This window comes from Ailuropoda melanoleuca, chromosome 2 (genome assembly GCF_002007445.2).
Source record: "Ailuropoda melanoleuca isolate Jingjing chromosome 2, ASM200744v2, whole genome shotgun sequence".
NCBI lineage: Eukaryota > Metazoa > Chordata > Mammalia > Carnivora > Ursidae > Ailuropoda > Ailuropoda melanoleuca.
Genome location: NC_048219.1, coordinates 170,454,417 through 170,467,970, shown reverse-complemented (window position 1 = coordinate 170,467,970; position 13,554 = coordinate 170,454,417). Strand labels below are relative to the sequence as shown.

Below are 13,554 nucleotides of genomic sequence, written 5' to 3'. Positions count from 1 at the left end.
CCCACCCAGGGATAGACAACATGGAACAAGAAACCCCCACCACCAACACACACACACACACACACACACACACACACACACACACACACACACCAGGCTGCCACAGTGCAACTTAGAGTGTGGAAAAGTACAGAGAACGTGCTCTTCCTGTTGGAGGTGGATCCCATACAAGAAGGGAATATGAAGGACACAGACATGCCCAACTCCTTCCCATCAGTTAAGTGGCTGTTTCCTTCCCAGAGTGGGAGTGAGCAAGGGCACAGGAAGAAGCTAGGGTGAGTAAACAGAGCTAGGAAAGGGCATTTTTCCCTGCCCAATAATGGTAAAGGGTAATAAAATAGAGGAGAGTTGGGATGGGAGCATAGCATCTATCCGTTCAGTCTTCCACTACTGGCCAGCTGACACTTCTTCTCATAAGCACATCTGAAACCAAAGTACTAGTAGGCACTCAAAGTGATTGGTTCACCTAAAAGGAACTTAACAGAAATAGGGTAAGGTTGAAAAGGACTTTTACACCGTCGTATTGATACCTAGTTCACTTATAGAAGAACTGACAAAAATTAACTCGTTTTTAATAGTTTCATCAATAAAGTCAATCAACAAGTCACCAAAGTTGTTTTACCATATACTGTGTGCAAAGCACTGTTCAGGAACTCTAACAAAAGCAACTGGTCTGTGGAATGCAGAACAAAAGTGCTTCCATACTCATTCACGGATACCTGGCTCCTCTTCCATATTGATTACTTAATTCGTTGACCTCTCCAGTTCCTATCTTTGTTTCACAAAGAAAGAAATCCTTTTAACTCACTTTCATCCAATAAAAATAAAAGCCTAAGACACTGACCTCTAATCGGACTCACCATTCTGTTTGAAACTAATTCTCGGGATATTTTAAATGTCCGCACTTAAAGCCAAATAGGCTCGAAATAATTCTTTTCATCTCTAATGAATAACAGGGTGTGTTTACATGTACTTTTGTCTAACAGTATGAAATCTTTGGAAGAAAGGTTGCACACTGGATTGAAACACGTTTAATTAACCTAACCATCCTTATATGTTAATTTCCTTCACTGGTACTCTGTACAAAGATTTCCTTAACATGGAAGGCAATCTGAAGTTTAAAAAACATTTTATAAAATATGTATATAATGGTAGGAAGAGCGTGGATCTAAAGAAACTTTCAGAAAGAAAAACTTAATATGTACCAAAAGCCTTTAAAGTACCAATTCTTTGACTTAGAAAATCCCATTCTCAGAATTAATCCTTATACAATTATTAAAGATGTGTTCAAAATGCATCAGAAGGGGCACCCGGGTGGCTCAGGCAGTTGGGTGTCTCACTTTTGGTTTCAGCTTAGGCCATGATCTTGGGGTTATGAGATCGAGCCCCGCATAAGACTCCATGCTCAATGGGGAGTCTGCTTCAGATTCTCTCTCTCCTTCTCCTGCTGCCCCTCCCCACTCGCTCTCTCTCAAATAATAAATAGAATCTTTTTAAAAATTTATCAGGAAGGCCTTTCCTTACAAATTATTTGTATAGTAAAAGATTGGAAGCAATCTAATGTCTATGGCTATGAGATTTTAAAATAAATTATAGCAAATGAATAGAAAAGAATATTATGCATTTTTAGAAATAAAAGTTTAGAAGATTATTTAATACATGTTAAAATGTTCATAATGTTATTAGGTTAAAAAAATCTGCTTTAAGATAATGTGCACCATGTCATCTTGGGCTTTGGGAGTGTATATATAAATAGACGCATACAAAACAGACTGTTACAATGAATTCATTATATATGAAGCAATAAGTTTGGGTTTGGAGAAAATGAGGCATAAATAAGAGAAAAGCAATGAACACAAAAACAAACTGCAATGAACACTTCCTTTGCCACAGCTGAACTACCCTTTGTTTTAAATCCTAGTTGTAACTGACATGAAATTTGATGTGCCTTATTAATAAGGCCTCCTTCTGGGACCTCGAATGACCTCTGGAGGCCAATTAGCTATTCTGCTTCTAAAAAAAAAATTGACTGAACTTGTTAGTGAGAAGTTTGACTCAGGTTACTGTGGCCTGCAAAGGTGGCCCCTTTGCTGAGTCTATAAAGTTCTCACGCAATCTTCCCTACTCCAGACTCATGATTCAGCATCCGCAGGGTTCGGGGCACTGGCACCGCTGACGGAAGCTTTGGTCTGTACAAATGCCAGAAAGCACCATTCCCGTGCTTGATTTAGCATTGCTGCTCGCTTTCCACAGCATTAACTTTTAGGGAGAGTCAACAACCCCCAAGCTACAGCCTGAGGCAAGAACTGACAGAATAGTAAGAAAAATAATTGCAAGTTCTTAATCTGTGGCATAAAATTCAAAGGTTTAAAACGTGCATCGAATTACAAATGTGCCCACTGTTAATTGGACAGTTATAAATCCTGAGAAATTCTTTAACCCCTGGGGCAGAATTTACAGTTAAAGCCACCCATAAATATTTGGCGAGAAGTTATCATACTGAAAAGACCTAGTTCTCTGTGCTACACAACCCAGCAAGCCTGCACATGAAAAGGCCCACTTCTGAGCCAATACTCGTTAACAATGTAGAAAAAAGATCCAATGTTTCCCATTGTATTTGGTTTCCCTGTTTCTTCTCCTGTGCCCGTGGTAGCTGCCCCGTGGACACTGCTTGGGCTTCAGTGGCACTCTGTGGACTTCCTACACATCAGAGTCTTTGAATGTAGCCATCCCAAGTATTTTCATCCTAAGTGGTAGAGATCATCATCTTCCTTACATGCAAATAATCTCATTTTCATCTAAACCCACTTGCTCCTTATTGACACTCCATTAAGAGAATAGTTAACCTCCATGGAAGGAAATCAAGTACCCAATTAGCTTTCTATGACAATACATGGTGGCCTTGAGTAGCTTATTTGCCCTCTTTCTGCCTCAATTTCTTCCTTCCTTTGCACAACAAAAATAATAATATCCATCTCCCAGAACTCTTGTGAAGATTAAGGACAGTGTTCCCTGAATCTCCCTTCCCCCACCTGTCCTCTGCCCTTCTCGGGCACCAAAGTCTCTTAGACTAAACAGCCATTCTAGTCTCCTCATTCAGGCTCGATGACCATGAGCTGGTGATCTACTGCTTGAAGGTATTTCTATGGAGCTATATAGCTCTTCATACCATTCATTTATAGAAGATGCTGTACGTATAAACAAAACAATCAACATTTCTTTATTGACCTGAATATACAGAATCTCTAATGCTATCTCAAATATTTATAAGTTTTAATAAGTTTCTCCTAAACTTATTTCAAATTTAAAAATAGCACTGTTGGACAAGAGAACAGCTCATTTTATTGAGAGAGACATCATAACAATGCGGTGCGCAATGAACAATTCTATGAGCAAGTATGTTGATGCTATGGGATTTCCATATGTTCTTCACCGTACCTTAGAGTGGTGTGGCTTCCCATTTTCATAGTGGATCTCCACATAATCAGAAGAGAGCAAACCACTACAAGGGAAAGAAAATAGAGTGATTTCTGCATCCAAGATACTTAGAGGTTTAAAAATAATCAGCTCAGTAGATGGCTGCCAGGGGCGTGTAGAGCGCGAAGAGCCACCCTCGTGGCAAGTACAAACATGTTCTCATCAAGAGCCTCGAACATTCTCCAATAACAAATCACTCCTCACTCTGTTAAAAAAAAAAATACAGATACTATAAAGGTGAACTCTGTTTATACACGCTATGCATCATTTGACTGATAGGTTAATTAACGTGGAACAAACAGAAAAGGCAGGTAATGGGAGGAGAGAGACCCTATAAAAATCCCACAATTATGCTCTAAATAACTGGAATCTCAAAACATAATCACTGAGGAAAAGTATAGGGTAAAGGCCAGATAGTAAATAATTTAGGTTTTTCGGGCCACATGGACTCTGCCACGACTACTCAACTCTAGACACAGACACAGGCGATATAAACAAATCAGCGTAGCTGTGTGCCAGTAAGACTTCATTTATGGACACTGAAATGTGAGTTTCACCTAATCTTCATGTCTCGTGATATTTTTTCTTCTTCAATTTTTCAACCATCTAAAAATGTAAAAAAACATTCTTAGCTTGGGGACTACACAAAACCAGGTATGTTCAGTTTGGCCTGTGGGCCATAGTTTGCCAACCCCTGGAATAAAAGAACAGTTAATAATAAAGACTTTGAAGTCGGACAAAGTCGGATTTAAAGCCTAGCCCAGCCCCTTGTTAGTGCTGTGACTACAGGCCAGTTACCCAACTCAGCCTCTACTTGAGTCAAAAGAAGGCAATAGTCTGAATCTCATAGGACATTGGAGGTTACGTGAAGCACATGCCATGCGTAGCCCAGAACTCAGCACCAAGGCCGTGCTCTGCAACGAGAATGAGGCTGCCACTGCTTTTATTTTAATTCAATTTCTCCAAACACATTTCTCTCTATACAATGTGGGGAATGCAATCTACGAGCCTCGGGAAGAGCAGGCCACTATTAGGGCATCCGGGTTCCTCTTTGGGCTTTGCCACTAGCAATAATGATGACAAATGGTAAGTCCCATGTGCTGAGCCCTCACTCGGTCCTAGGCACTGTGCTAGGGACCAGAAAGAGGTTAACTCACTTCATCCTAATGGTAAGAGGAGGACAAAAGTAGGTTCTACTATGTATGAGCCAGATGTGGGCCCTAAATTCAGGCCTCCACTTCCACTGCTGCAAAAGGAAGGGCTGGAGCAGAGGACTCCTCAGGTCCCTTCCTACTCTAAAATTCTATTTTCTCTAGTTCCACCTAAGTGTAGGTTTTCTCATTTGGAAATCTTGACACTACTTCTTTAACAGAAGAATGGAAGAACTCAATGATTTTGCATCATTTTGAGAGCTGCATCTGACGCGGTCTAACACGCCCCAGTAAAGAAGGCTGGAGGTGGCTTGGAGCCAGTCAAGGAGGGGGAGACCCATGCGTGCATCCAGCATGGTCTCCCGCATGAGCTGAAGGTCAACCTTCACAACACAGAAGTAAGGCAGAAGCTGGTACCTTGGACCACTTTTTCTACTGAAATTATTAATCAAATGTGTGTCTACTGATGTTTCTACATTTGAAACTAAATTATGGTACATCTACCCATTCCCTTTTAAAAACCTAAGTAGAAAAAAGACAGTCTCTTCAATAAATGGTGCTGGGGAAAATTGGACAGCTACATGCAAAAGAATGAAACTTGACCACTCCTTTCACACCATACACAAAGATAAACTCCAAATGGATGAAAGACCTTGATGTGAGACAGGAATCCATCAAAATCATAGAGGAGAACATAGGCTGTAACCTCTTTGACATCGGCCATGCAACTTTCTTCATGACACATCTCCAAAGGCAAGAGAAACAAAAGAAAAAATGAACTTGTGGGACTTCATCAAGATAAAAAGCTTCTGCACAGCCAAGGAAACAGTCAAAAAAACTAACAGGCAGCCCACGGAATGGGAGAAGATATTTGCAAATGACACTACAGATAAAAGACTGGTATCCAAGATCTACAAAGAACTTCTCAAACTCAATACACAAGAAACAAGTAATCAAATCAAAAAATGGGCAGAAGATATGAACAGACGCTTTTCCAATGAAGACATACAAATGGCTAACAGACACATGAAAAAATGTTCAAAATCATTAGCCATCAGGGAAATTCAAATCAAAACCACACTGAGATACCACCTTACACCAGTGAGAATGGCAAAAATTGACAAGGCAGGAAACAACAAATGTTGGAGAGGATGTGGAGAAAGGGGATTCCTCTTTCACTGTTGGTGGGAATGCAAGTTGGTACAGCCACTTTGGAAAACAGTGTGGAGGTCCCTTAAAAAGTTAAAAATAGAGCTACCCTAATGATCCAGCAATTGCACTACTGGGTATTTACCCCAAAGATATAGACGTAGTGAAGAGAGGGCCATATGCACCCCGATGTTCATTGCAGCATTGTCCACAATAGCTAAATCATGGAAGGAACCGAGATGCCCTTCAACAGATGACTGGATTAAGAAGATGTGGTCCATATATACAATGGAATACTACTCAGCCATCAGAAAGAACATTTGCAGCAACATGGACGGGACTGGAGGAGATTATGCTAAGTGAAATAAGTCAAGCAGAGAAAGACAATCATCATATGGTTTCACTCATTTATTTCCACAAGAAATAGCAGGAAGATCAGTAAGAGAAGGAAGGGAGGAATGAAGGCGGGATAAACAGAAGGGGGAACGAACCACGAGAGACTATGGACTCTGGGAAACAAACGGAGGGCTTCAAAGGGGAGGGGGTGGGGGACTGGGATAGGCCGGTGATGGGTAGTAAGGAGGGCACATATTTCATGGAGCTCTGGGTGTTATACGCAAATAATGAATCATGGAACATTACATCAAAAACTAAGGATGTACTGTATGGTGACTAACATAACATAATAAAAATTATTATTAAAAAAATAAATAAAATAAAAATAAAAATCTAAGTAATTTTTATTCCTCCCCACTTGTTCTCTCTCTCTTTCAAAGTAATGACAACTCTTAACTCTAGGTTCTTGAAAATACCTGACAGGGTGCAGAAACTTTCATTTCTAGTTAATTAAGTCAGCAACTAGCACTGTGACTATAGATAAACAGGGCTGTGGATGGTACCATTTCTCTGAGGAACGCTTCCACAGGGAAGAGAGAGGTTCACTAACTACTTTCTAATTACCTCTCTCTACAGGTAATTCATTATTTTCAAAATTCTCAACCACACAACCACTGGAGCATGTCTAAGAGTTGAAAACAAATTTATTTTGCTTGTGATGACAAGGGCATATAATAGCACTCTAATCATTAATTGCCAAATCTGATAAAGGTCACTTCAATGATCCTATTTACCCCTTTTAAAGGGCTTTCCCCCGCCCCACCATGGACAGGACTATTTCTAACATTTCCTGTATTTGAGAGTCTTAAAGAAGAAAAACAGGGGCGCCTGGGTGGTTCAGTTGGTTAAGCAGCTGCCTTTGGCTCAGATCATGATCCGAGGGTCCTGGGATCGAGCCCTGCATCGGGCTCCCTGCCTATCAGGTAGCCTGCTTCTCCCTCTCCCTCTGCTCCTCCTCCCCACTTGTTCTCTCTCTCTTTCAAATAAATAAAATCCGTAAAAGAAGAAGGAGGAGGAGGAGGAGAGGAAGGAGAAAAACAGCAACTGCTCCAGGTGTCTGTGACAGACCCTGAGCTGGACATAACACTGTATGCTCCTGTCACCTCACCATTCCTCCCTCCATCTTCTATAAAGAGCACCACCTTTCCCATTTGCTCCATCCTTTCCTCCAGTCTGAACATGGCCCTCCCTCCCTTAACACTGTTTCTGTCACTCACCACAGCATCCTGACACCTGGCATAATCCCGAGCACATAGTAAGCCCTTCATGAACACACACCAAGTGTGCAAACATCTACCAGCATCTACTGTGTGTTGGGCCCATATACAGGCTGGGAAGCTGGCATGAAAGACACGACTTTCTGAAATTGAAACTAAGCAAAATCAGCACAAATGTCCGATCCTAAAATATTATTTGTAATTTCCCTGAAAGTGAATCAACAACAAAATGTAACCTAATTAATTATAAAACTCTTAAAGGAATGCGAAATGAGATCTTTCAGTGACAGAGAAGTAACATTGGAAAGAAGACATGAACGGTTAATTATGCAGTGCTGTGTCTCTGGCCCTACCCAGCGAGGAAGGAGCAGGTAATCTCCATCTCTGGATGCCTAAGGATGGGTTGTCTGGCAGTCTCTGCTTGCGGATGCTCTTCAAGGCCTTCCCCCCACCTCTGCTTCTATTAGTTGCCCCAGTAGGACTTCCTGTTGCAAACAGAACGTTCTGACATGCCAATGCTGAGCTATTTGGCAGTTGTGGTCCCAAACATAAATGGTCAAGTTGCTTTATTGATCCGCCAACTGGGTGCTTGATCCCTTGCAGGAACTGTTAAAAGGGAGTTTTGGAACACCCTAAGTTCTGAAATAAACATCCTTTTTTAATCATTTTTTTAAGATTTTTTTTTTTTATTTGACAGAGAGACAGCCAGCAAGAGAGGGAACACTAGCAGGGGGAGTGGGAGAGGAGGAAGCAGGCTCCCAGCGGAAGAGCCTGATGTGGGGCTTGATCCCAGATCACCGGGATCACGCCCTGAGCCGAAGGCAGACGCTTAACGAGTGTGCCACCCAGGCGCCCCTCCTTTCTTAATCATTTAAGTTACCAAAAAGCTATTAGAGGGCTACTACAGTGCTTCTTGTGCTAGTTACCGGTGAAAGAGCGGTGATTCTTCGAATAAAGGAATAACTGTAGGATGGAAATTCAAAACAAGGTGGAAGAGAAAGGAAGAACTGGAGTAAGGAAATTCTCTTGAACCCCCTCCTTCTGCACCTTCATGGTGAATCTGTACCACTGAGATAGTGAAAAGAATGTGAATTCTAGAGTCAGACTGAAGGTGATTTTACTCAAATATGAAGAACAAGGGTAAACACCTTGACGATGCTGAACTCTAAGAGCAGGAGAATGGTAAGACTATTAAAACATGGCAAGTGAGCCAAGAATCAAACCACTGAAGGGAGCCGTGACAGAAATGAGGCTCTGTAGCCACCATATCCCATTTGACTTTCCCCTTCCTAGCACAGTAGGACTACATTTCAAAGCTTCTCTGACAATGAGGTTAAGGCCAAGAGATTGAATTATGGCTTATAAGATATGGTGGGAAGTGATGTCTATCCCTAGTGTGGTCATTATACTCCATGCATGATTATCCAAGCTCTCTCTTCCACGGCAACTCTGGAAGCCCCATGCCTCAGATGGCGTGGCTACAAGATGGGTGTAGCCTAGGTTCCTACATCATGATCTGGAGAAGAGCTTCCCAGGAAAACCATTCACTTGTATTGGACCATAAGGTGGGTAAGAGATAATAGTGTTAAATCTCAGATTTCATCTTTATTACAGAAACATGGTTTCAACTATCCTAATTCCAAGATTTATCACAAAGAAAAATTTAGAAATTTAATGTTCAAAGAATTTCAGAATCATCAGCAAATATACAAAGAAAGCTGCTATAAGAGCTAAGCATTAGAAATTCACACAAAGAAATATGCCTTGGGGAGATTTTTCCTATATAAATATACATGTATTTGTTGGAGTCCTCAAGTTTGAGATGTATGTGGTCAAAACTCCCAAAGGTTTATATCTTCCACTTAGCCTTATTATGGAGAACCCAAGCATCCTTGTAACCGGGAAAAGTTACTTACCAGGAATCCCTTGCACCTTAAAAACTTATTAACCAAAAAGGGTGGATGACTCCTAGGTTTTTTTGGAAAATAACTTGAATCCCTTACTTTAAAGAAAGAATCATATGCTTTTTTGGGGTAACCCTGTCATGAAAGTCTGAGTAGGTTAATCAAGCAAATTAAATTGTTTGATTATGTAAAGGTCAGGACCTTGGGCTATGAGGGAAATGCTAGGAAAGATAAAGGCTGGATCACAAGGAAACCGTCTGGTCCACATGAGTTAAAAGTCATTTACTTCCTTATAAAAAAAGACAAACTATCAGTCTCTAGAAGCCCAGTTCTGAAATCTATATTCACTGAAATTAATGTGTCAAATCCTCACAATTTATATCCCAATTAAAAAATTATGTGGGTTGCTGGGAGCAGAATGAGCTCTTCTAAAGGGCCCTAGAGGCCAACAGGACATTCCTTTATCAGTACATCTAGAGAAAAGTCGAGAAGAATAGCAGCAAGCTTCAAGGCTTACCAATTGGATGGTCATACAATTTATCACCCAAATCAGGCCATTTTGGGGAGTGAAAAGAGGCACATTAATAATTATGCCAGGACAACAGATGTAAACCAAGAAGGTCTGGGACATATGGTTACCCTACCTCAAAGTCAAATTTTAGGTACGTACATCAAGTTCTATATGGAAGGTTAGACTAGTCTATGAAATGAAAAATATCCTAAAGCTGAGATGCTACTAAACCAGGAGTCTGTGAGTATGTCTCCTTCTCCAGTTGCTTTTGGCCTCTGTGATTATGTTTATATGGCCACCATTTTAGGACAACCTTGGGAAGTGCTCTTGGGTTCTCTGTCTGAGTGCATAACATCAGGAGGTAGAAAGTATAGCTTCCAGAGATGTGGAAGCCAGGAAGCTACAAATCCACATTCACTGCAGGACACTGGACTTGTCAGGCCTCGACCAGCTTTGCTTCTTGTCACACAAGGTCTTCATTCTTAAGTGAACAGTAGCACAAATATTTTAATTCAGTCCTCAGTAGTCAAACCCGTAAGTTACTTCCATATGTGTTCAAAACTGGGATTGGAACAGAAGTCAACATTTATGTGAACAAAGAGTAAAAAATTGTGTGTAGAAAAATAAGACTGCCGCTATTGTATATTCACCCATCTGAGTATCTTCTGTTTGACAGGGCTTAGCTTCTCAATATTGCAAGCCCTGATCATGCCCAGTGGCCCCTGACAGATTCACCCGAGAAGTCTCCTGCTGCCCTCTCCACCGGATCTCATTCATTCATTTAATAACACAAGCTGGTCACTATGGAGATGAGCAACTTCATGGGGCTTTGAGCATAATAGCATTGTACAGTGAAGCACCATGCCCGTGCCCTCTTTACACTAGAATCTTCTCTTTTTTCCTCTTATATACATACATATTTTTAATTCATCAAATAATTACTATAACTTGTAATGAAGAGAGACACAGAATTTAAACTCAGTACATTCATACAAGCATAAGTTTGTAACCTTATAATTATCCCCTGTCCTTACGTTGCTTTCCTTTTTTGAAAACAATAGGCTTAAAAGTCAAATGATTTTCCAATAGCCGCTTTTCTCTGGGTTTAGGAAAAAATTAATCATCCCACCTAAAATAATTTTTTTTCCAAAACTGTTTCAGCTAGAAAATATATAATCCTTTGAATGTAAACAATACAGTAAGACTTTTAAGCTGTGCTAAAGGATTGTAGGTATGAAGAGGTTGGAACTTAAAAGGGTAGAAATGATATGTTAAGTGGGTAAAAGTAATTACAGATTGAATAGAAGCTTTGTGTTAAGTCAAACAAAGACAGCCTGCTAGGCGAGGGCTGAGAATGTGGGCATATTTCATAGGAGGGGAGCTGCAGGTGGAGAACACGCCTAGCAGAAGCAGGATGTAGGGGTGTAAACCTCTTTGAGGGTCACAACAGGAATTTAATGAGTTCCTAAATCACATAAGAGGTTGCGGCCAAAATTTTAATGTGGAGGCGCTCTTGCATCTCATAGGTGATGGCCCCATGCACCATAATACAGTTCTGAACACCCTAGCCTAATATAACAGGGAACACGGGCAGGGCTGCAAGTTAATAGGCAGGCAAGTAGACAAAGGAGGAGCTAGAAGAGAAAGGAGGCATGAACTTGAGATGTAAAAGCTGAAGACCACCACCCAAGCGGGCTTGAGCAGCCAATAAGAGTAGCCAATTAAGAGTTCCCTTCCGAGGAGTAGCATCAACAGACATCTTTAATTAAACAAAAATGAAGGATGTTTAATTTTTCCTCCTCAGCTTTGAAGTCAGACCATATGAAGTGGCTGACACATTCCCAGCTGTGGCTGCCAATATCTCTGCAAGTATATACCAGTAATTCTGAGATCCCTCCAGAATAGAGTCCCAGGTATCTCACATATGTGGTTTTACCCCCATATATCATGAAACAAAAAAGATTTTAAACACAGGGAAAAATGAATCCAAATAAAAACAGCATACCTTTTGAACACAATTACACATAACTGAAATGCTTTGATGCACAGATTTAAGCTAATAATGAATATTATAATATGATGAATATTGCCAATGTGGGCTCTCTTCTGACATGCCCAACATTTCTTTTTACAGCTATTAACATACTAAAAAAAAACAACCATGGAATCACACGCAGTGAAATCACAGACAACGGATATGGACCTGTGATCCACCTTGCCTTCCCGTAACCTTGTCCAAGACAGCTCTCCTCCAAGTCCAATTCCTGCCACGTGCTAGGATAAGAACTCCCTGGTTCTTCCATTTTTCAGTTTCTCAGAAAAATGGCACATATGTTTACACAGTGTTCCATTCTTTCCAAGTATGCATGAAATGGTCAAAAAAATCAAGCAGAAACTAATGGAAAATCTATCAGAAATAATAAGCATTAAATAAGGTAGCTGGTTGCAAGATAAATATGCAAAACTAAAATAGATTCTTATGTGCCCCAGCAAAAACCACCTAGAAATAGTCTAGGGGAAAAGTTTCTACCAATAATGACAAAAACAGAAACGAATTTCATATATGTGTTATGTATGCGGATATATAAATATACAAGTACATATGCATAGATGTACATATACTCTATAACTTTAATGTTAATTCCAAGCAAGATCCAGTAAATTTTTATAACTTGACAAAATTATTCCAAAGTTCATCTTAAAGAACAAATGCTCTGGAGGAGATAATGCTAAGTGAAATAAGTCAAGCAGAGAAAGACAATTATCATATGATTTCTCTCATCTATGGAACATAAGAACTAGGAAGATCGGTAGGGGAAGAAAGGGATAAAGAAAGGGGGGGTAATCAGAAGGGGGAATGAAACATGAGAGACTATGGACTCTGAGAAACAAACTGAGGGCTTCAGAGGGGAAGAGGGTGGGGGAATGGGATAGGCTGGTGATGGGTAGTAAGGAGGGCACGTATTGCATGGTGCACTGGGTGTTATACGCTACTAATGAATCATCGAACTTTACATCAGAAACCACGGATGTACTGTATGGTGACTAACATAATATAATAAAAAAACATTTAAAAAAAAGAACAAATGCTTATGACTACCCAAACATTTTTCTTAAAAGGGGAGTTACAATAGGATATTACTATTATATTTATACTACTATTATAACAACCAAGATCCAGAGCACTGACCTGATGAGACAGACGGCCCAAAGGGAAGAGCAGAAAAGAAATTCATGTTCATATCAAACACTTTACATACGAAAATAATGGCATTTTTAACTGGTAAAAAAGAGAATAAAGAATAAATATGTACAGGTCAAGTGACTTAACATTTTGGAAGGTTAGATCCCTAATCATATCTTACACCAAACTAAAAATATATACATTAAAGATTTATATTTTTTTAAAATAAAGCTATAAAACTACAGCTGAATGTTAGGAAGGAGAGGCCTTTTAAAACACAATATTAAGCCTAGAAATTATAAAGAACAACAGATAAGACTATTAAAAAATTTTTAAACTTCCATGAGTTAAAACGTACCATAAACAAAATTTCAAGAAAAACTAAGAAAAAAAATTTGCAAATATATGAAAAACAAAGGATTACCATCCTTAACATAAAGGAGCCAAAATTAAAACCAAGTAAAAACAGATAAACAATTCAATGGAAAATGGGCGAAGGATGTGGGCAGGCAATTAACAACACAGAATGTGCAAAATGCAGCTCACGGGGGCGGGGGCGGGGGCG

At 40.0% G+C, this 13,554-nt stretch overlaps 1 protein-coding gene across 6 annotated transcripts in view; it reads right to left on the bottom strand.

Annotated features, from left to right (window-relative positions):
- Positions 1-13,554, bottom strand: part of ADAM23 (ADAM metallopeptidase domain 23) — a 173,647-nt gene that overhangs the window by 83,077 nt on the left and 77,016 nt on the right. For all 6 annotated transcript variants that reach the window (XM_034655054.1, XM_034655057.1, XM_034655055.1 and 3 more), the window contains exon 4: positions 3,439-3,502. In XM_034655054.1, coding sequence (XP_034510945.1) covers positions 3,439-3,502 — 64 coding nt within the window. The remainder of the gene's footprint in view (positions 1-3,438; positions 3,503-13,554) is intronic.